General features: G+C 41.4%; 1 protein-coding gene across 1 annotated transcript in view; it reads left to right on the top strand.

The window, feature by feature from the left end:
• Window positions 1-4,903: 4,903 nt before the first annotated feature.
• RPS6KC1 (ribosomal protein S6 kinase C1) overlaps window positions 4,904-21,645 on the top strand; it is an 85,033-nt gene continuing 68,291 nt past the window's right edge. The window contains exons 1-4 of the mRNA XM_058801544.1: window positions 4,904-5,008; window positions 9,553-9,588; window positions 13,830-13,950; window positions 20,831-20,946. Coding sequence (XP_058657527.1) covers window positions 4,904-5,008; window positions 9,553-9,588; window positions 13,830-13,950; window positions 20,831-20,946 — 378 coding nt within the window. The remainder of the gene's footprint in view (window positions 5,009-9,552; window positions 9,589-13,829; window positions 13,951-20,830; window positions 20,947-21,645) is intronic.

Raw genomic sequence — 21,645 nt, 5'->3', positions numbered from 1 at the left:
CTCTCTATCATTTACCAACAGTCGTGGATTACTGGTGAGATTCCAGATGACTGGAAGCTGGCCAATGTGATACCTATTCACAAAAAGGGCGCAAAGGATGATCCTGGCAATTATAGACCAGTCAGTCTGACATCTATACCTGGCAAAATAATGGAACAGTTCATATTACGTGCCATCATGCAAGACTTGCAGGATGGCCAGGGTATCAGACCTAGCCAGCACGGATTTAGGAGGGGTAGATCATGTCTAACTAACCTGATCACTTTTTATGATCAGGTAACCCGGCTAGTGGATGCAGGGAAGGCTGTAGATGTTGTTTTTCTGGATTTCAGAAAGGCCTTCGACACTGTTTCCCATAGCATACTCCTACACAAGCTAGCTGGCCGTGGTCTGGGTAGGAATACCCTTTGCTGGGTTCAAAACTGGCTGGATGGCCGGGCCCAAAGAGTGCTGGTGAATGGTGTCACATCTAGCTGGCGACCAGTCACCAGTGGTGTCCCTCAGGGTTCTGTGTTGGGACCAGTTTTGTTCAATATTTTTATTGATGATATGGATGAGGGCTTAGAGTCTTTTATTAGTAGTTTCGCTGATGATACCAAATTGGGTATGAGTGTAGATCAACTAGAGGGGTGTAGGGCTCTCCAGAGAGACTTGGAACGGCTGGACAAATGGACAGAATCAAATGGGATGAACTTCAATAAGTCCAAGTGCCGAGTATTGCACTTCGGCCATAATAATCCCCTGTACCGATACAAGCTGGGGATGGAGTGGCTGGATAGTGCCCAGGTGGAAAGGGACCTGGGGGTGCTGGTTGACAGTCGATTGAATATGAGCCAGCAGTGTGCCCAGGTAGCCAAGAGGGCCAATGCCATCCTGGCCAGTATCAGAAATGGTATGGCCAGCAGGAACAGAGAGGTCATTCTTCCCCTGTACTCGGCACTGGTGAGGCCTCACTTGGAGTACTGTATCCAGTTCTGGGCCCCTCACTTTAAGAGGGACGTTGAGTTACTTGAGCGTGTCCAGAGGAGAGCAACGAAACTAATAAGGGGCTTGGAACACAAGCCATATGAAGAGCGACTGAGGGAGCTGGGGTTGTTCAGCCTGGAGAAAAGGAGACTCAGGGGTGACCTCATCACTCTCTACAACTTCCTGAAGGGTGGCTGTAGTGAGCTGGGGGTCGGCCTCTTTCTCCGGGCGACAACGGATAGAACAAGAGGACACAGTCTCAAGTTGCGTCAAGCTAGATGTAAGTTAGAAGTAAGAAGGAAATACTTCACAGAAAGAGTGGTCAGAAACTGGAATCATTTACCCAGTGAGGTGGTAGAGGCATCATCCCTTGAAGAATTTAAAAAAAGACTGGATGTGGCACTTGCTGCCATGATCTAGTTGAACAGTTAGAACATCGGCTGGACTAGATGATCTTATAGGTCTCTTCCAGTCTTGAAAATTCTGTGATTCTGTGATTCTGTGATTCTGTGACAATACGGGACAATAGAGACAGAGTTACGGACGTCTGAGTACCTTTTTCTGGGCAGCGCAGCCCGAAAAAGGACACACGATAACAGAGGATCAACCCTTAAAAACAATAGCCTGTTGCATATTCATACACTTCTTACATGATGCATAAATTCTATTCAAACAAAGGATTCGGTCTGGTCAGTGTCAACTTCTTCGGAATCCTAAGGCTCCTTCGATCTTTAGCTAGGCAGGAGGAATTCAGTTTCTTCTGATAAGAGAACAATAAGTTCCTTTTTCTCTGAAAGATTTAGGTGTCTTGTGGCTGCTATCTGGTGCGAGTGCTTCATTCCTTTCTTAAAAAAACCTCACATAGTTCTTATTTTAACTACAAAAGTTACCTTTTAAATTACAAGACTACATTTATCATATTATTAAAATGTTAATATAGCACTATAATCAATACAGCAAAATACATATAGTAAATATCTGCAAAGAGCCATATAATATGCACTTTTCACAGTGCAGTAGTTTCTTCACCCAGAGGGTGGTCGGGCACTGGAAAAGGCTCCCCAGGAAAGTGGTCGCAGCACCAGGTCTGGCAGAATTCAAGAGGCATTTGGACAACGCTATCAGGCACGTGGTGTGACCCTCGAGGATGTCCTGTGCAGGGCCAGGGGTTGCACTTTGATAATCCTCGTGGATCCCTTCCAACTCAGCATATTCTGTGATAATTTCCATAAGTGGTCTTCTCCCTGGAACCACCGCGTGCTCCTGCAGGGTCAAAGGGGCCGGGAAAGAGCTGCCGTATATTTCAAGGTGCCATAGTATATTTCCAGGGCAGCATCATGATGCTTAGTGTTTGCAGAAACCCCGTTCACCCAAGCGAGTATTTCAACATTGTCAGGTGTTAAAATGCAGCTGAAGGGGCTCTGCTGAGGAGAGCTGGCCTGAGAGAAGGGTGGGAGACCTGTCTGCCCTGCAGCCCCAATGACAGACCCACCGCTGCTTACCAGCTGCAGCAACAATCCTCTGCCTCTGCTGATGCTGCTTGAATAAGCACTCAGAACGCTTTCTGGAGGTCTTCTGAGGACAGGGGAAATGCTGGCCCTGTTTACTGTAAGGAAACGTAGCACAATGCATATGAAAAATTATAGTGCTGAATAGTGCAGATGCTGTGCAGGAACTGCAATCAAGTAAAATACTGTTTCTCTGCATTCCTTTTATATCTGTCATAAAAGTGACTTTAAATAACAAAGTTTTCCCAGGAGTGGTAGGGAAGACTGGAATTGAAATAATGCAGTGATGAGCATGCTAGTTAGGCAATGTGTCAGATCCACTTTGGGTTTTCCATTTCTTGGACACAACTTACTGGTGAGAGGTAAGAATACCCATCCATTTTCTGTTAGTTTCTTTACCATGTGAGAATGAAACTGCTAACACATGTGTAGTAAAGGATCTCCCAGCTGCATTTTCACGACCATCTTGTTTTGGTGGTTTGTTCTTTTCTGAATTTTTGTATTCTTATCTTTTAGATGTATTTTTAGGAGAGAAGACAGTAAGCCATAGCTATAGCAACAACAACTGCTGTTATTTCTAGGAGCAGAATCTACACATAACATGCAGTTATTTTCTGTATTTTCTGTATTTTCTATATGTGACCTGCACAGGGACACCCAAATTGATCTGTCACTTCAAAGGTTTTTACATAGTAGTAGTCTCAGTAATGATGCTGATGATGGAAGCTTTGGGTTTTAATGAAAATGAAGATGTGCTGAAAAGTATGGAAGTTGTGTAATAGACAAAAGAGAAGAAAAAGATTAGCCTGTGAATATGATGCAAATTGTTTCTCATCTCAGTGTTGCTAGATTTTCTTGCCTTGACCTAGAAAAGTCTAAATAAGCCAGTAACACTTAATTGTGGGGTTTTTATTCCTGTCTAATTATTATTTTGTGTTGGCTATACCATGTGAAAAGATATTCTGCAGAATTAGATATCTCCAAATTCTGATTTGTAAGTAGAAGCCAAATTATTTTATGAGTCATTTGAGCTTTTGAAACTCCCTAGTGAATGGAGGCTACTGACTCACTGAGGGATGCTTTGATTGATTACTCTGCACATAAGAACAGCCACGATGGCTCAGATCAGTGGTCCACTGAGCTCAGTTTCCTGCTTTCTAAACGTTATTAGCAGCAGATGCCTAGAAATGTGCAGGGGCTGGGCACACTTCAAATGAACACTCTCCCTGCCTCTTGCTGTTTTCAGCTCCGTGCATTTCCTAAGCCTGATGTGTTTGTCTCTTTAGTTACTCACTGACTTTCTCCCCCAAGTACTTGAATTTGCGAACTTTTGGTAACTTGTAGAACATCCATGCAGTTCTGTGTACCAGCACAAGATGTAAAAGACATGTTCTTCCCCTCTCAGAAAATAAGGGAGAGTGACAAGTGAGCTGCTAAAAACCAATGTCCTCTTTTTTTCTCTTCCTTAAGAAAATGTTCCTCAAAGGAGAGGCACGTGCTTACTACGAACTTCAGTACAAGAAACTCTTATCTTTCAAAAAGACACGTGGTTAAGTATTGTTAAACACTTGATGTCAAAAATCTGTATGAGAGCAGAGATATTAATAACCTGGTAAAGAAAAGCTGTTTTTTTAACATCTACAATTAAATGAATGAACACCCAGTGATTAAAAAAAATCGAGTTTCTATGATCTGAGGTGTGAGATCTACATTGGTACAGACCCCACTACAGGCAAGAAATTGAAGGTAATCTTACAAAAGGACAGGGTCCTGTGGCACAGAGTTAAGCTCTTCAGAACTGCAGCAATGCCCCTCAAACCCTGGAGGGTTTCCTAACACCAAAGTGTCCCGCAGACCTGTGCACGCAGAGAGCCCATCCGCAGGGAGAAGTCCAGGTGCAGCCTAAAGAACCCGGAGGAGACACAACCCACAAAGCATGGTGACTCGGTAACAATCTAACTTGCCTTTCTGGTAGCATTCCTCTTTAAAATCCGTGAGTCATTTCTGCGTTACAGGCCTATGGATTTAGGGCAGCATAGCCTAAAATAGCCCACGGCAGACGCTGGGAGCGGCGTACCGGGGGCTCGTTACGGATTTGTAGAGGCCACGGGCGCCTGTGTGAGTGAGGGGCTCGGCGGTCAGCCCAGCCGAGTGTAAATCCCCACGGCCGTGCCCTGCCGAGCCCCTGGAACGGGGCCGCACCGCCGCCGGGCCGCTCCTGCCGCGTCTGGGCCGCGCCACCTCGGCCTCATCCCGGCGGCGCGGGCTCCCAGCCCCGGGGACACACCGCGAGCGGGGATCCGAGCATCCCGCGGAGCCGGGCGGGGCTCCCCGGGCCGGGGCCCCGGCGCCGCCCGGGCGGGGCGGGGCGTTCCCGGGCGCCGCTTCCGCCTGTGCCGGCCGGGCGGCGCGGCGGGGGCAGCAGCAGGATGCTGAGCCCGCGGGAGCGCGGCGCCGACCTGGCCCGCTTCTACACCGTGACGGAGCCGCGCCGCCACCCCCGCGGCCACACCGTCTACAAGGTCACGGCGCGGGTGAGTCGGCGGTCGCCGCCCAGCCCCTCGCCCCCGCGGCTCCCCGCGCCCGGCCTGCAAAGCCGCCGCTGGGTGCGGAGCAGCACCCGCGGCTGCCGTGCCAGCCCCTGTGAGGGACACGGGTGGGAGACAGGGAGGGAGGGCAGGTGGAACAGGCGGCCCCTCCCGAGCCGAGCCCCGCTCGCCTCCTGCAAACTTGTAGCCTCGCAACGTTGCAATGGCCTCAGACGCGCTTTGCGATTAACTCTCCGTTCCCTCGCTGCGCGTGGCAGGGCGTGCGAGAGCAGCTTAAAAACAAACGGCTCCTTCTCTTTTCCCCGTTCTTCCGGCCCAGATGCGGTGTGTGGGTGGCGGTGGGGTTGCCCAGCGTTGCTGCAGCCCCGCAGCGCAGCGGCGGGCCCGGGAGGAGCCGGGAGCGGGCGGGGTGCGGGGCTCTGCACGCCCCCGGCGGCAGCACCGAGCGGCCCCAGCCACACACGGAGGCTCGGCCTGCCCAGGAGCGGCCAGCACGGCGGGCACAGCGCTCCGGGTCACTCGGGCCTAGCACCAGAGGCTGGGAAGCTGCTGCAGATGTTGGGAGAGCTGCTGAGGTGTTGCTGGCTTTGATGAAAGCTCCGCGTGTTCTCCCAGGGAAATCCCTTGCTTTCTCTTCCACTTTCCTATTGAACCAAAAAAGGGAGGCGAGTAAGTAAGTATGTGGAGAGAGGTTCAAGAGGAGTGGCAGTTTAGCTCACAGGTGTGGTGGGATATAGTGAGAGCATCAGTAGGGGTGTCACAGAGAGACAGAGTTCCCTTAAATGACCCGTGATCCTGTAGCTGCTGCAGCCGTAGGCATCCTGCCTGTGTGAGCAAGGCATGCTTGTAAGCACCCTCCTCTTAATTCAAATGCAACATCCTGGATATGTACAGAGATTGTAATGTCAGTTTGTTAGCCTACGATCAGTTTGTATGACTTGTAAAATTAAAAATTAAAAAAAAAAATTTTGGTCAACTACCTACCTACCTACCTACCTCTCCAAGTTCACCAAACACAAATAGGTTTAAACTATTCTTTTTTGTCCAATACAATGTAGTATTTGTGAATAGGAAAAAAAGAGCTGCTTTTTCCTATGATGCTGCAATTTAAAAAGACTCTCCTGAAATAGATGCAGAGAAGAAGATAATACTGTCACATCTTCTGCAGTTGTTCTTGATGGCCCAAGTGTGTGTGTGTGTGTACTAAAACGTTGTGTCAGTGGAATAAGGACTAATAGGAATGAGCCAAGACTTCTGCTGCTTATTTTGCTCTGGTGCTTTGTTCTTACCAGCCAAAGCCATTTAAATTTCTCTGTGATGTTTTGGTTTCTGTAGAATTGTTCAAAATCGAGTTGTGGCTGGCTAGTTGGGGATGTCATTCTCCTTGTCCCGCAAACTGAGAGTACTCTGGTACCTTTCCAAGTGAGACAGTGCAGAATCAGCTGGTGTGCGTGATTTAGCTCAGAGCAAGGAGCTGATCAGTCTGTGAGCTGTCCAAATTCAACTGACTGAACCAGAGATCATTAGTTTTTTATGGTGTTTTGATAGCTAAAATCACCAAAGGGAAAAATTATTCCCTTTTTTTGCAGTAAAGGATGCTTTGGACTCCCAAGTGCAGAAATATGAATAACTTTTTTTTTCAGCAGGGCTCTGTCTGGTAATCTGTTGTATAGTACTTGAAGTGAGGATTTGGGAAATTGAATAAAATGATTTAAAAAGGATTCAGTGTACATATCAAGTACCCTTTCTGGTTCTTTCCTCCTGTTCCTGTGGTGATCTGGCTCCATGGTTGATATCACAGCACTCCAGCTGTATTTGCTGAGCATCAGCTCAGCAACTTTGGGGGACCGCCAGGAAAGAAGTGAGGTGGGCCTTCCTGTTGTGTTGTGTTCTGGCTGAGATCTAGGGTAGTCAGGATGTGTGAGTGGAGATTTGTGGCTCCTTAGTGCAGTATGTGAGAGAATCCTTTGTGAAATGAAGTTGAAGGAACTTTCTAAGCAATGTAGATAAATAATCATGGATAAGAAAGCACTTGTATTAGTGTGTCCTAAACATCTGGCCCAAGGCATAACTACCCATGCAGTCTCTGCTGAGTGCTAATATCACTATTGCAGCTTTTTTCTTAAAGGTTTTGTTTGTATAGCAAAGAATATGTATTTTCTCATAAACTGTAGCATAATTTTAAATGCAGACAAGTTTAAATGAATTTTAGCTTTTCAATACCCGTTTCCAAATGCAAAGAAACAGATAGATATTAGCAAGTTGTGATGAGGAGTGTTCTTTAACAATACCTGAAAATATAGGCCACTAATAAAAGTTTAGAGAATTTGGAAGGTTAAAATCATTAATGATAATTAAAGTTCTAATGAGTTATGTTGGATACCTGCAGGTCAGATGAAGAATGAGGTAATCTGAAATGCTTTTCTCGATGTTGAGGGTCCTTGTAATATCTCTGTTTCCGGAGTCTGGTGCAGTAACTACACATTGCTTAGCTCATTGGTGGGTATCCTGATGATATTTTTGAAAATAGGTTATAGATGTGTAAATAGGCTTGTGTTACAGATTTGCAGAAGGAACTGACTGCATTGATCCTTGGGGAAGGATTAAAAAAAGTACATGGAAAATTTAGGGGTTTGGGTCATCTTTGCCAAGTGTCTAGGTTGACTATAGATTGGGAGGAAGGGGCAGACCTCTTGTGAGATTGACCTTCAGAAAAGGATATGAAGAACAAAGTAGGACAACACATAAATTATTACATACTGACTTAAAGTTGGCATGGCTGGGAGATATAGAAGGCGATGTAACATAAGAACAAGTGTGAAACAGGGCCTCTGGGTTTTATTCCAGATTCTTACTAACTGGCTGGGTAATTACTCATCTCTCTGGGTCTCCTTCTGCCCATCTGGTAACTTCCCTAGCTGCCAAAACTGTTGCAAGGCTTTAGTTAAAGGTGAACTGCAAAGCAGAGCAGTTGGTGTCTGCCCTTTGGTGTTCCCTGTGATATTTTCTTTCCCCAGCTCTACAGACTCCTTGCATCAAGTACGCCAGCTATTAGAAAAGGAGGTTAGGATTATTTCACCAATTGCTCTTATAAACTGCCTGGTAGTGAATGAAAGAGCAACAGCCACCAAGGTTAACATTTGGTAAAGTTACCAAATGTTAGATTACTCAAGAGTGAGGAAAAGTTGAGAAGGGTTTTGTCAATGTAGACTACGCTGGAAGAAGAGGACTTTGGTGTGCAAGGTGAGAGAGAGAGAACATGGAGCTGTGAAGGAAAACGTTTCATGTCTTTGGGAGATTGCTAGAGAAGGAAACACTTCTCTTTTCCGTCTTGTCTCCTCCAAAATGTGTGAGAGATGACCGGCTGGGCTGTAGTAAACGGATGGTACAAAATCTGGGAGGCTTTGGCAAGGATTCTTGCAAAATGGAAGTGAGGAAGAGAGCTGAGTTTGTGGGAGATGTAAGAGGTGTGCTATTGTCACTTAGCAAGAGGAGAGTGTGGATTCAGTGGCTTCCATCTCAGCAGCAGCTGCGTGATGCCTGCGGAGCAGCGGGACGGTGTGTGAGTCTCTGGGGTGCCCGTGCCGTGGGCTCCCTGCGCTTCCCTGCACGCATCACCTCCTCAGGGCATCAATTATTCCGGGGTGTGGTGCTGGGGACAGTCCCAGTTGCATTGGGAATGCCCTATTTTGCTTTAGCTAACAATAGACTAATTATTTTGTTAAACAGCTTTGGCTCTTGTGATGAAGGATATAGTGACTTGCACAAGATAATTGCAGTTATGAATTAAAGATGTGTCTGATTGGTTTGTGTGTTTGTGGGGATACGCTCTTACTGCTCTTTATAGGACCAGAACAAAACTTGGATTACAAAGGCTTTTGTGATCGATATTTATTTAAAGAAGAAAAACAAATCTTGATGAAGTACAGGCTTCTTTATGGTGTGCAGCCAAGCCTGATTTTCACTGCAATTTTCCCCTGGACTAAGTCATTTATAATTAATTGGGCCAAGAGTTTTTAAGGACAAACAAATACGCCAGGATAGTCAGAGGTGTTTGCGCTCTGGTGATTGTAAGTAAAGTGGAAATACTGTCTTACTAAATACAAATCCTCACATTCTCAGTGAGGTTGTTTGCAGCTTATATTAAGCCAAGTAGTCTTAGTGAGCTCTTCTTATTGGGAATAATGTGGCCATAATATGAATTAATAGGAAGAGACTGGAAAGATGATAGGAGATGTGCTCAGTGTAGCTTTGTTTTGAGAGATGCCTTTTGTGCCATTCTGCCTAGAATGTACGTCTGTCTTGATGTGTAATCACAACTGACTGCTGCTGAAATCCCTCACTGTGTTGTCTTTGGGTATTTGACTTCTCTAAAACTAAATCAAAACTTCCTGAGTGCACAGGACCATGCAGCTATTTGCCTTTTCCCAGACTTTTCTCTTCAGCAACAAATCGTTGTATGTTACTCTTTAACTTCCAAACTGAAAATCCAAGGACTTACGTGGTTTCATTTTTGTTTTGCCTTTCAGATTGTTTCAAGAAAAAATCCAGAGGATGTCCAGGAGGTAACATTTTAAACTTGTGCAAATGTCTTTATGAATCACACTATCCTTTGAAGCATCTTTGATGTAATTTAGCAGTTTCTGTGTGTTTTGTCCTTGTAATTGAGCCAACAATTTTCGTGTGTTTCCATTTGTCTTTAGCTTTCATAGTTAAAAACAGTAGCTAGTGTAACATGATGCATTTCATCCCTCAGTGATGAATGGTGACTTGAAACAGAGTCTTAGGGACTAAAGTGTCTTTTGATGACAAAACTGCTTTGATAACTTAACAAACTCTTTTCTTGGGGCTGGAATTGGCAAATTGATGGTTACTTAACTCCTACTGGTAAAATTAGAGATCAGTCCACAATTCAAGTCTTAGGTCTCAGCTGTAGGTACTCTTTTCCTCTTTAACCAATGCTTCACTGAAAAGCCTACACCATTACTGTCTGTTAGTGAAGAGGGAGAATGGAGGAGTCTAGGAGTTGTTGAGAGAGATTAGACTGCAAGTCATAAATGTTATGCCTATCTCTCTGAGGCTCCTTTAGTATTTTCCAGTGATATACTTTGACAGAACTTTAAAACTACTTATTTGCCTCTTCTGATGAGTCTACGAATAAGGGTCTGATCTATTCTTGTGCATCTTAAATATCTCAGAAGTCTGTCACAGAAGTCATTTGTTGAGGGAGAAAAATACACCACATGTATGTGCATTGTAGATTTTTTTTCTTTTTAATTAGGAAATCTTCCCCCTCCCCTGCCTTGATTTTTTCCTGGACTAGTGACTTGACATGGTTACTATTATACTATGTACCTGCAAAATCTTCCCCTTATGGTTTTTCAAACACTGTGTAACACATGCATATGTTCAGTTTCTGGTGTAGTCTCTTACTGCAGCCAAGGAGAACCTGCACAGTTGATGAAAGAAGAGCTCATAACTGAATTTATTGCATCATTGAATTGGCTAATACATCTAACACCCCTTTATTGCATCTTTCTTTGAAATCTTGAGAATCAGGCAAGCATGAACATTGGTACTTTTTGCATTTTTTTTAATCTCTAGGAGATTAAAATAACCTATCAGAATCAGAGATGATCATGGATCTAGTTTAGAACTGCATTACTGTAGTTTGTAGCTTGATGTTCACCTTTTCCAGGGAGACTCCTGAATTGAACCTATCCATGAGCACATTCTGCCATTACCTTAATCTTCATTTGTGAGGAAAAGCACTTTATAAGAGCTGTTGATGAGTCCATTCATCAGAAAAATATATTGTAAGTGTCTTTCAGCTAGAGTATTGCATGAATATGTGTTAAGTAGTTTTGACACAATAGCAAAACCATATCTTTTAGTTGTTGCTTTGATTTGTGGCTATAGGTTACCCATGCAGAGTTTCACATGCTCTCGACAATAAGAGGACATAAATATGAGATGAACTTTTAATAGTTGTCCTTTTCCACCCTGCATTGTACCTTATTAATTATTCTGCATGTGATAGCATGTTAGATGCAGGGTGAATCTGTTATAAGCATTATCTGAAAATAGTTGGTTATTGCAAGGAATATCCTAAATGCTAGTTGACATAAGGGGGAATTGTAGTCAGAAACCCTCATATGTTGAGAGCTTTTCTGTTACATGGCCTCGTACAGTAAAAAAAAAGAATTGTGGGCAGTCTTTGGAAGAAAAAGAATATGCCCTTAACCTGCTCCCACTGAAAATAAATTTACCTCAGTTTTCCAGAATGCTGAATGAGGAATTAAATAGGAAATTTTGTGCACAAGACCACCTCATGGCTTTAGGATGTGTCTCATGCAGCCTGCTTCCCACATCCATGTAGGACCAGTGAGCTGTGCCTGCCTCCTCCTCCAGGTGTCCCTTAGTGCCACTGCTGTGATGTGAATGCATTCTTTACATAAGTGCAGCTGCTCGTAAGGCTGAGTGCTGTGACCTCAACTCCACTTGCCAGTTTTCTGTCACATCTTTTGGCTGCCCTTTGGGATACAAACCTTTACTACTGCAGCCAGTTAGAGCTCAGGGTAATCCCAGCTGTTGTTGTTGGGGCAGGAAGGAAGAGAACCTTGTAAGGGCTTTCCTCTAGAAAGAATGAAATAGATTAATGTGAAGTTTTGTGTGGGGATAGCAGATGGAGAAAGGCCAGTGGACCTAACTTTAATGTCCTTGCTTCTGGGGACTGATGGTGGAAATGTGGTGTGTAAGGCAATTGCATCTAGGGTAGTCCTGTGGTTCTTTTTTTCCTTTTCATTTAGGAGAAAGGCTTATTCATTGTGGAACAGATGAGTTGCATGAGTTAATAGAGATCTACTGGCTCTTGCCATGACAAGCACCTTATTGCATTACAAGTCTAACATATGTTTTATGATATACTTGCTGTGCTTCATTGGGCCTCAAAGTACAATGTGTCCTTCCTCCAAATCTAATGTCTAATGAGGGTGGTAGAACTTTGCTAACTTTGCTGGGCCACATGCATGCAAAGGCATGTTTTCCATGAGCTTCTGGAAGGTTTTAGGATAACTTTGGCTGCTTTTGCTATGCGAGTTACTTAGGGACATTTATCGTAGCAGTGAAAAATGATGCTTTTTAGTGGAATGAAATCTCATGCTCTTATTTTCTGGCAGCTTTTCATGTTGTTTCCAAGTACTAACAATACAGTAACTCAATGTTTAAAGAATTCACCGTCTTAAGCAATTTTGTGTTCTATATGCACACTGCTCAAGAAGTGCTAATCATGCACTCTCTGGTTATTGGATTAGATAAAAGTACAGCATTGAAAAAATATTATTTCTGATAGCAAAATGACTGGTTTGCCTTCTTGAGATTCCTCACTTGTGTGTGAGGAGTACCAGCTGTAATTAAGTAATGAAAATGTGTGCCAATAAGGGAGTCAAAATCAGGACTGGTGGTTGCTAAATATAGCTAAATTTATAAGGTGGTTAATGTGTTGCCACACTAAAGCTTTGCATGTCCACTGTTGACAAACCTCTTACCTTATATCTGCATTGTTCTGGAGGTAGGACTTGCATCTGCTGAAACTTAGAAGGCCTCTGATTGCAGTATTAAAAAAACCCAGAGAAACAACAGCACAAAAATGTTCTAAATTGAAACCTTTTGCTTAGCTCAAAATCTGGTTTGCTTGAAAAAACATTCAACTTAATCAATTATGATGGCTCATGAGAAGGCAACCTGGTAAATCATTCAGAAATATTGTGGAATATTTAAAGCTGTAGTTAGTTGTATTAAGTTAATTGAGATATTTGACTGGTGCAACTGTGGAATCAACTGCTGAATGCATGCACTCTCCTTGTTTTTTTCCCTTCTGTTCTACTTTAATCACTTTACATCAGTGTTGAGGTTTATTGTGATGGCTTAGTGAGTCTGACCAAAAATGAGGTCAGGATATAAAAAAAATCTGTGTTAATATCTTTTCATCCTGATAACAAATCCAGTAGCAGTCAAGTGTAAATGTTATTGTTTACTTCTTTCATTGGTTTGATTTTCCTACTGGGTACTCCTATTTTCTTGAATAGAAAGAATGGGATGGAAGAAGGATAGATACCTGAAGTAGATACCTGACTGAGAGATGACTACTTTCTGGAAAGGAGGCATCAGGAATAGCTGATCTTTATATTCCTAAAATGGAGTTTTTTTGTCTAGATTACAAAAGGAACAAACTGTGGGGGTTTTTTTGTGTTATTACAAGAAAACTTTTAAGATGGAGGCTAGCATTTACATCTGGTCCCCTCTTTACATACACAATTTAGGAGCTGTTTTCTAGTCCTGGATGCTCAATATAGTGTCCCTAAAAATCCCTTGCTTGTATTGGGATTTCTCTTCCCTGGTTTTCTCTTTTGCTGTTGTCTCTTCTCCACACCTGCAGCTGCACCAGGCACAGTGTGCTGTTGAATGTTGGATAGTGCAAAACTCCTGTTCAGCATTTTTTTCTCTCTTACTGGCTCCCTGTGTAGGTCTGGATCTCAGAATGACTGAAGCAGTGCTTCCTTTGCCCTCCTTTGAGATTTTACTCAGTTTTTATTTATGCACTGAAGTGTTGCTAGCCACAATGTGGGTTGGGGACAGATAATGGCCTTTTTTATGCTTGTTACACTTGGCAGTTCAGACTGTATATTTTTGTTAAACAAATTTGCTGGAGTTAGTGGTCTGATGTGATTAACCCAGTGGATTTGTGGTGTGATGTAATATGAACAATGAACCTCACTAATGCTTCTCTCTGGTTTCTCTGCTTCAGATAATCGTTTGGAAGAGATACAGTGACTTTAAGAAACTGCACAAAGATCTTTGGCAAATTCATAAAAACCTATGCAGACACACAGAGCTCTTTCCACCTTTTGCCAAAGCAATAGTGTTTGGTAAGCATAATTTCTTCCTGACCTGCTGAAATTCTTTGATAACTCAATATCTATAAATACATCTTGTTTTGTAGCTGGATGAAAAATTTTCCTTGTGCTTTTCCTACTCGTAGGTGTGCTGGTATCATAACTTGATGCTTTTATTTATTTTTGTAATGGATAAGAGTTTATGTCCTTGCCTCCAAGTTAGACATAGTTGCTGAGATATTTATTGATGTATATGTTCTGTATCTTTACCACATACATTCCCTGTTTTCAGGAGCATAAAGTCTGTATTACCTTTAACAGCAAAAAAAATGTTTTAAATATGAGCTATCTGATTTTTAGTGATGAGCTGTATTAAAGTATTAAATGGTTGTTACAGAAAAAAATATTATGGCAATTCGATTGCAATTGTCAGTTTTATCTAGCTAGGCTTTTGAGATCAGTTTTACATATTTCACCAAAATAATCTGCCAGAGAAACAGGTGATAAAAAGGAAATTAGCTCTTATAGGTCTTAACTTGATCCTGATGTGTATGTTCTCATGAATGAGCTGTAGATGGACTTCCAGTGAAGTGGTGTGAGTGTACAGAATTCCACCTGCCACACTTTTTTTAGCAGTGTTGTGTTTATAAAATCACCTTTTTTTAGTGTATGTTCTTCATGTTCAGCACAAACTGGAGCTATGTTTTTGTGTACATATATATCACCACACAATGTCCACTGTGTTTTTAAGTGTTTTTCAACAATTTTTTAGTATGTTCAGCATGTTTGGTATCTTTTTTGCTCTGCAAGTGTTTCTGAGGCATTTCTAAAGTGTTGCTGACTGTTGCTATTGGTGTACATTTACCACCTGATTTGAAACCTTTTTCCCAAAAAATTTAAAGTTGTATTTTGAAAGTGTCTAAAAAGTGTTTGACATTTGTTTACACATTTGGTTTGGTTTTGCATGAGCTTTTGGGCTGAAAGGTTTCCAGTGTGGACTATTTTTAGGTGTGGTTTTGGTCCCTCGGGCATGGCTAAGATGTTATTTCTGTCCAGGATTTCTTTAGTGGGTTCTTTTTGCATATATACACACACAGTATGATTTTTCAGTGTGTTATTTTATGAGTTATCCAGTGGAATTTTTTCGTGTGTCCAGTATATTTGCTGGGCCTTTTTAGCATGAATTTGCCATGTGCAATTTACAATTAGGCATTTTAATGGTTTTTAATCTTTGAACATGTTTGGTGGTTTTTTTGGCTTGCATCCACCAGATCCTTTTTGGTGAGGTTTTCAGTTTCTGAGGTGTATTTTGGGTTTATTAAATCCTTTTCAGAACCTAAGGCGTTTTGGGCATATTAAATCCTTTTTATGGTGTTTACAAGTTGGTTTAGTTTGGTGTTTTTTTCCTTTGTTTTGTTTTGTTTTTTAATTAGCATTCATTTGTGTTCATGGTTTCTCTGTGCACCTTGTATGGGGTTTAGTGTCCAGGATGTTTGGCATTTTTTAAAATGCATCTGCCATATATTCTTGTTTCTGGACTGGGATTTCTGTGTGTTTTTTGGGGTGGATTTTGGTTCTTACAGTGTTGTCCCAGTATGTTCGGCATTATTGCAGTGGTATTTCAGGTGTCCAGTATGTTTGGAATCTTTTGGCGTGAATTTCCAACGTGCTCTTTTTCTGCTAAGTTTTTGCACTTTTAAAAAATAGTCTTTTATTTCTTAGGCATTGCTGCAGCGTTGCTTTCCAGTGCCATGTGTTTTGGATATGTTTTGGTGTTTTTTTAAACATACAGCACACTTCAGCATGGATTTGCCTTTTTTTTTCTTTTGCATTCTGCTACCACATCCTTTTTTTTTCCCCTCCCATATTTTTAGCATTTTTAGTGTTGAGCTTGTTTGGCATTTTTTTACCACACCTCTAGGACATGCTTTGTGTATTTGCAGTTCCCATGTGTTGTGTCTGTTTTTTGTGTTTATTGCCATATATGTTTTTGCATGGTTTGGATGTATTGTGCACGTTTCAGCACCCAGACAGTATTTGGTGTTTATTTGGTGCACATCTAGTGCTGCTTTTTGCAGGTTTTCTTTGTGTGGCATTTTTTAGCAGTGTTGGGCAGTCATCTAGAGGCTATTTTCCCAAATTTTCTGTGTGGCTTAGATTGGTATGTTTTAGCATCCAGTATGTTTCACATTTGTTGGCCTGCATCTATGAAGCTGAATTCTGATGTAGATTTTGTGCCTCTCTGCTAGGTGAAATTCCTGGTTTAAATTGTATTTCACATAGCCAAATTGTATCCAAGTTTCATGTAATTTTATTTTTGCTTATTTAAGAAGTTGGATGTGGGGTAAGTTTTGGTGCTATGTCAGAGCATGGGCAATAATTGTTAAATAAAGCATATAGTATTAGTTTCATTCTGAGATTATTTTAAGTCTGATTTACCAAGTAGAGATCTCACTGGACAAATTATTTACAAAGCTAGTATTTGCAGAGCATAATTTAACTTCAGGTAGAAGATATGATAGCTATTCATAGGGGAGAATAGGGGAGGGGTAAAACAAAATCAGGGTGGAAGAGAGTATAGGTGTCCTTAATAATGTCTTAAATAATTTAAAATTGCTATAAATGCAAATTAATTCTTTTTACACTAGCTCTGTAAGCAAGGGAAGAATTGAGTGAAATCCCTTCTGAAAAACATCCTCCTTCTATTGTATTTAGTGAACAAAAGTGACAGAAATGTACTTTGTGAGAGAAGGAAATACACAGAAACATTCAATGCAGTTATTTATTGAAAAGTGCTTTGAAATTAAAACTAAACGAAAACAAACCCCCCTACATTTAGATGAAGCTGAGACACAGAAGAATACAGAAAAGTGGAATAATGTAAAAGCAAATTTTAAATGATTGGTACATATCTGAAAGGAACAGCCCTATTTGACTCTCTGATTTAAGAATTATTTTTGTATTTACAATATAAAATGTTATTGTGCATCCTTCCATTGCAATTCTGCACATAGTAGCTGCCATATGATTTATTTTAATTTAAAATAAAAATCCTAAGGGTTTTTTTGTACTAGAGGAAAAATGCAATCTTTATAGATAACAAGGTTTTGAAAAACTCGTTTTCAGTCTCATTCTGTTAGGGATGACCTGCAAGGTCCATCTCTCTCAAGATCTTTTGTTTCCATGCTGCTTTGATGGACAATTTCTGTAGTATTGCTTCCCTGTGGCAATGTTACAATTGTTGCAGCTTTTAGACTAGTTTCTAATTAAACTTGTGAGTAGAATTGTTGGCAACTGGTGGGGGGTTTTTCTGTGATTTTTTTTTGTCCCTTTTTTGTTTTGTTTTGATTGGTTGGGGTTTTTTTGGATGCCTGTGCTTTAAATAATGTATGTACCTGTTGTTTGCAGAGGGTGCAGTTTGCAAAATGTGCATTGTTGGCTCTGACAGTTGAATTTAGTTGTAGTAGAATTGTTAAAGCTGAGGAGCATCTCCAGTTCAGCATTGAGAGTTTCAGGAGATGGTGTGGAGAACTGAGATGTATTTAAAAACAAATGTGTCATGCTGTGCTTCCATACTTCATGCAACTAAGGACTTGCCACAAAGTGTGTGTGTTTTTATGTTGTTGTAGTAGAGCTGCTTGTATCAAAGCAGAAAAATCCTATGGATGGGAGAAAGAAATCATCTGACTTTCTCTGTACTTCACTTGAACATTTTCCACTTGTTTTGTAGGAAAAACCTCAGTGAACTTGATCATGGAAATCTAAAATGTTCTAACATAACCAGCTGCTGAAATTATGATACCTCTATCTGGGACATGATTACTGTCCTATCCTAGTATGCATTAACACAATGTTTTCCAGTACTTTTAAGCTACTTCTTTTTTGTTGTTGTTGGACATTGGTAGTAATTCCATCTGTTGACCATACATGGCATTTTACCAAAATATGGGTAAATCTGTATGTATTGTATCTAGTATAAAAAAAATGCTACACCCCCCCAACCCACCAAAAAGGAAACAGAAACTCCCCAGATATTGATAACTTGCTAGCAGTGAGTCAGAAAGATGATTTCCATTATAAAGCTCACATAAGGGTGCTCTGTGTATTTGAAGACACTGAATGAGGTAATGTGTTTATGAATTTGGTGCCATGTACAGTAGGAAGTCTTGTGAGAAGTTGATTGAAACATAAACACACACTTTGCTGGGTGTTTAGTTGTTCAGGTCTGCTCCACAAAATTAATTGTGGATTCTTTTAACAGGAACTTACATTTAGTTTTTATGTAAATAGGAAACGTTGAATGGATCATTGCTGGAGGAGTAAGAACTGTGTTATATGCTGAAGTTGTAGTTGACACTTCTTAAAAATATCAGAAAGATGTGATCCCTATAATGAAGTGCGTGTATGTCTGAGAATTAAGACTAGCAGAAATAATGTTGATTTAGATGCAGAATGACATCCTGATAGAAATGTTGGAAGAGTCAGCTGGCTGTGTAAGCACCTTTGAGCATTTCCTTGAGAAGAGTGACAATGAAAGTGTTGAGCAATACAACATTGCTTGAAAGTACAAAAAAAGGAAAAGGAGGAAGGAGGTGGGCAGGGCTGCCTGGGAATTAAACTGCCAGCAAGATGCCAGGAGGTCTGTGAACTGAACCAGTACTGAATAATGTTCTTCCTTCCCCTAAAGCCCTCTAGTTCTAGAAGCAGTTTTCCTGATGCTATCATGATGCTAATGGACTGGAAAATGCGACGGTGACTAATGTTTCAGCAGTTCTGTTCTAACATGTATTTCTGTTTTTTTAGCTCAGTGTCCTAAGAAGCTAAGGCTTGTGTAATTGTGCCTTTAGAAAGTCAAACCCCTTACTGATGTGGCTAATGCCAGCTAAATTTGAGAGTGAAGGGGTTGCAAATGTAGTTATACCTCTGCAAAGTCTGTGAAATGGAATGGCAGCTGAGTAAGGAGAGAGCATGTGTTTTGGTGCTGCTGAGGGCCAGGCAGGCTCAGCTCATACCGGTGAGGTTTGCAGCTGCCTGGCAATCAGTGAATGCACACTGGCCAGCCTGACAGGGCTGGTCCTGATGTGCCCTATCTGGTGCCCAGTGGAGATACTGAGAAGATGTAAATAAGCAAACTTTGTTTTTATTGAGCTTGATTAAATGAAACAGGGAGAAATTCTTGAGAAATGAGGAAAAATATCTTACAGAATTTTTTTCTTGCAAAAGTTTTCTGGTTTTGGTATTGTTAGGTGTTTACTTCTTCACCATTGATTTCCTACTGCATTGTAACAGCGTTTGTGTGAATTTGTAGATTCATTTAGCTGGCTCATGCTGCTGTGCTTTGCTGAGGGAAGTTGTTTTCTTTCCATGACGTCCAGTTTTGCATGTAATGAGCCAAGAGCCCTAATGCACCCCCAGTGCTGCTCTGAAGACTTAGGAAGTTTGTGAGCAGTTTAATGGGGCCTGATTTCAATGTTCCCACTCACTGTGGTAGTATTGCTTTTGCCTTCTTTCTGCTTGCTTGTTGCTCACTCTTTTGTGCAGCTGCTCCTGTTTGTACAGCTGAAACGGCAGGGTGGGCAAGGCACGGAACCAGTCCAGCTGAAAATTAGCCCAATGATGTCTTTTCTTTTCTTTCATGGGAAAAATAAGCCCTAAAAGCTTTGTTTGTGATCTTGTGAGTATGTGTGTGTCTTTTTAGTTTTATTTTCTTTTTTCTGATACCGCATGGGCAGGAGCTATTTACTTGAAGAATTTCTGGAAAGAATCCTGCTTTGATACTTTCTTCTGGGATTATTTTTTTGCTTGCTCTAAGTATAAATGAATTTTGCTTTTGTATTCAATGTTTCTTTTGTCCTCTTCAAAGGTTAATGCCACAGAGCTGTCACAGGTGGTTCTTATTTTTCTGGTCATGCTGTTACAGCAGTACTGTTTCTTGAACTTGTCTTCCCAGTCCTTTTTTTCCCCTCTGTATAGCTGTTGCAATATCTGCTCTATTCTCCTCCAATTATTACTGTTAACCTCTACCCTTTTTCTTTTGTAAACTTGTAACTATTTCAACAACAAAGTGATGTTGATATAAAAAGCTAAAATAAGTTGTGTGCAATTGTGAAGGATGTGAATTTAAGGTAGCAACCCAAGGGTTTTCTCCTGAGAAGCAAATCTCTTCAGGTGAACTGTGGGATTGTTTTTAAGTATGTTTTTTCTAATTGGAATGTTTTGGGTGCTGAGTAGAGAAAAAGGAATGATCATACATTTTAGTAAATGAGCTGCTTCCTGCTCTGTTTACCTCTTGAATCCAGAAGGAGATGAGACCCTGTCTGCATGGAGTTACTTCAGAGGAAAGCTTCAGTGTCTGGTAGCAGGGCTTCACCATCTCCCCTACACTTTGTCTCCTCCATAAATGGCACCTTGGAATTGAAGATCTGTTTGGGGGCTTTTAGCAATACTTTGTTTACTACCCACTCATATTGTGCGTTGTTCTTGAGAATACGTGAAGATTGCTCAGCTCCTTACAGGATTTGGGCCATAATCAAGGCTGACACTGACTGGCATATTGTCAAATTGTGCATGTATCATTTATTGTCAGATAACACTGGACATCCGTTAGTGTCTCTTGGCTAATCAAGAGTGTTGCCTCACATATTCTTACGATGAGAGGGCGAAGGATTCTTGTCGTAGCTGCCAGCTTTCATCTGCCGAGCGGATTGCAGAAGATGGGACTCTAGGGACAATTGAGAATAGGAAGTTTGAAGATTTGCTATGTTCTCCTGAAGCGTTGGAGTGACTTTCATAGACTCAGGGCATTGTCTCCAGAAGGTTGCTTTTGTCTCGTTTGTTTTCTTTCGTTGTAGTTGTTATTGCAAAATAAATGTGTGGTTATTTCTAAAGCTGTCAATCTGTGTGTCTGTTCCAGGGCGATTTGATGAAACTGTGATTGAAGAAAGAAGGCAATGTGCTGAAGATCTCTTGCAGTTTTCTGCCAATATCCCTGCTCTCTATAACAGCAAACAGCTGGAAGAGTTTTTTAAGGTTGGTTAGTATTTGCAGAAGTATTTGCTTCTTACCGACATGACTGAAGTGCAGTGCTGATTCTGCTTTACTTTATAAACCACGGAATGGCAGTGAGCTGCTCTGACATGCTTTGGGATGGGACTGGGGCTTTTCCGCTCACTCTGGAATTGTGGCTTTAAAAAAACCCCATGCCACACCTCTACAAGGTGGAAAGTTTTACAGGAACTTCAGGTGAAGAGATTTAAATTTTTTTTTTAATGAATGATGAGCAGAACTTGTGATGATAAATTCCAGTGGGAAGTAATAAAAATATTGTCACTGTTCCTATATTTTCAGTAGATGTTTATAGTTTGAAACCAAAGGAGTGAAGACTGTTTACACTGTTTCCTTATGGTCTTTGTGGACTCAGGTCCACAGCAACAAATTTGTCTTGTAACTGGTCCAATCTGCTGCTTGTACAGTGCTGTGAGAACCAGTCCCCATAACAAATTTTAGGACAGTACATTGATATGGACTTGCTCTTTATTACAGCTGAAGCAGTTTCTGTTCAATAGTTCCTTCAAACCTCTTTATTTTCAGTAGCTTAGCCTAATGTACTGCAAACTCGTAAGCATAAATTTACATGGACCCATGATAGTAACCCTCTGGAATTAAGGAAATGTTCATCTGGCTGAGATGGGACTTAAACATATGAATGTGTTTAATATATTTAAATGA

This window comes from Ammospiza caudacuta, chromosome 3, assembly GCF_027887145.1.
Source record: "Ammospiza caudacuta isolate bAmmCau1 chromosome 3, bAmmCau1.pri, whole genome shotgun sequence".
Classification (NCBI taxonomy): domain Eukaryota; kingdom Metazoa; phylum Chordata; class Aves; order Passeriformes; family Passerellidae; genus Ammospiza; species Ammospiza caudacuta.
Note: the sequence above shows the minus strand (reverse complement) of the source record. Positions and strands in the feature narration are given on the sequence as shown.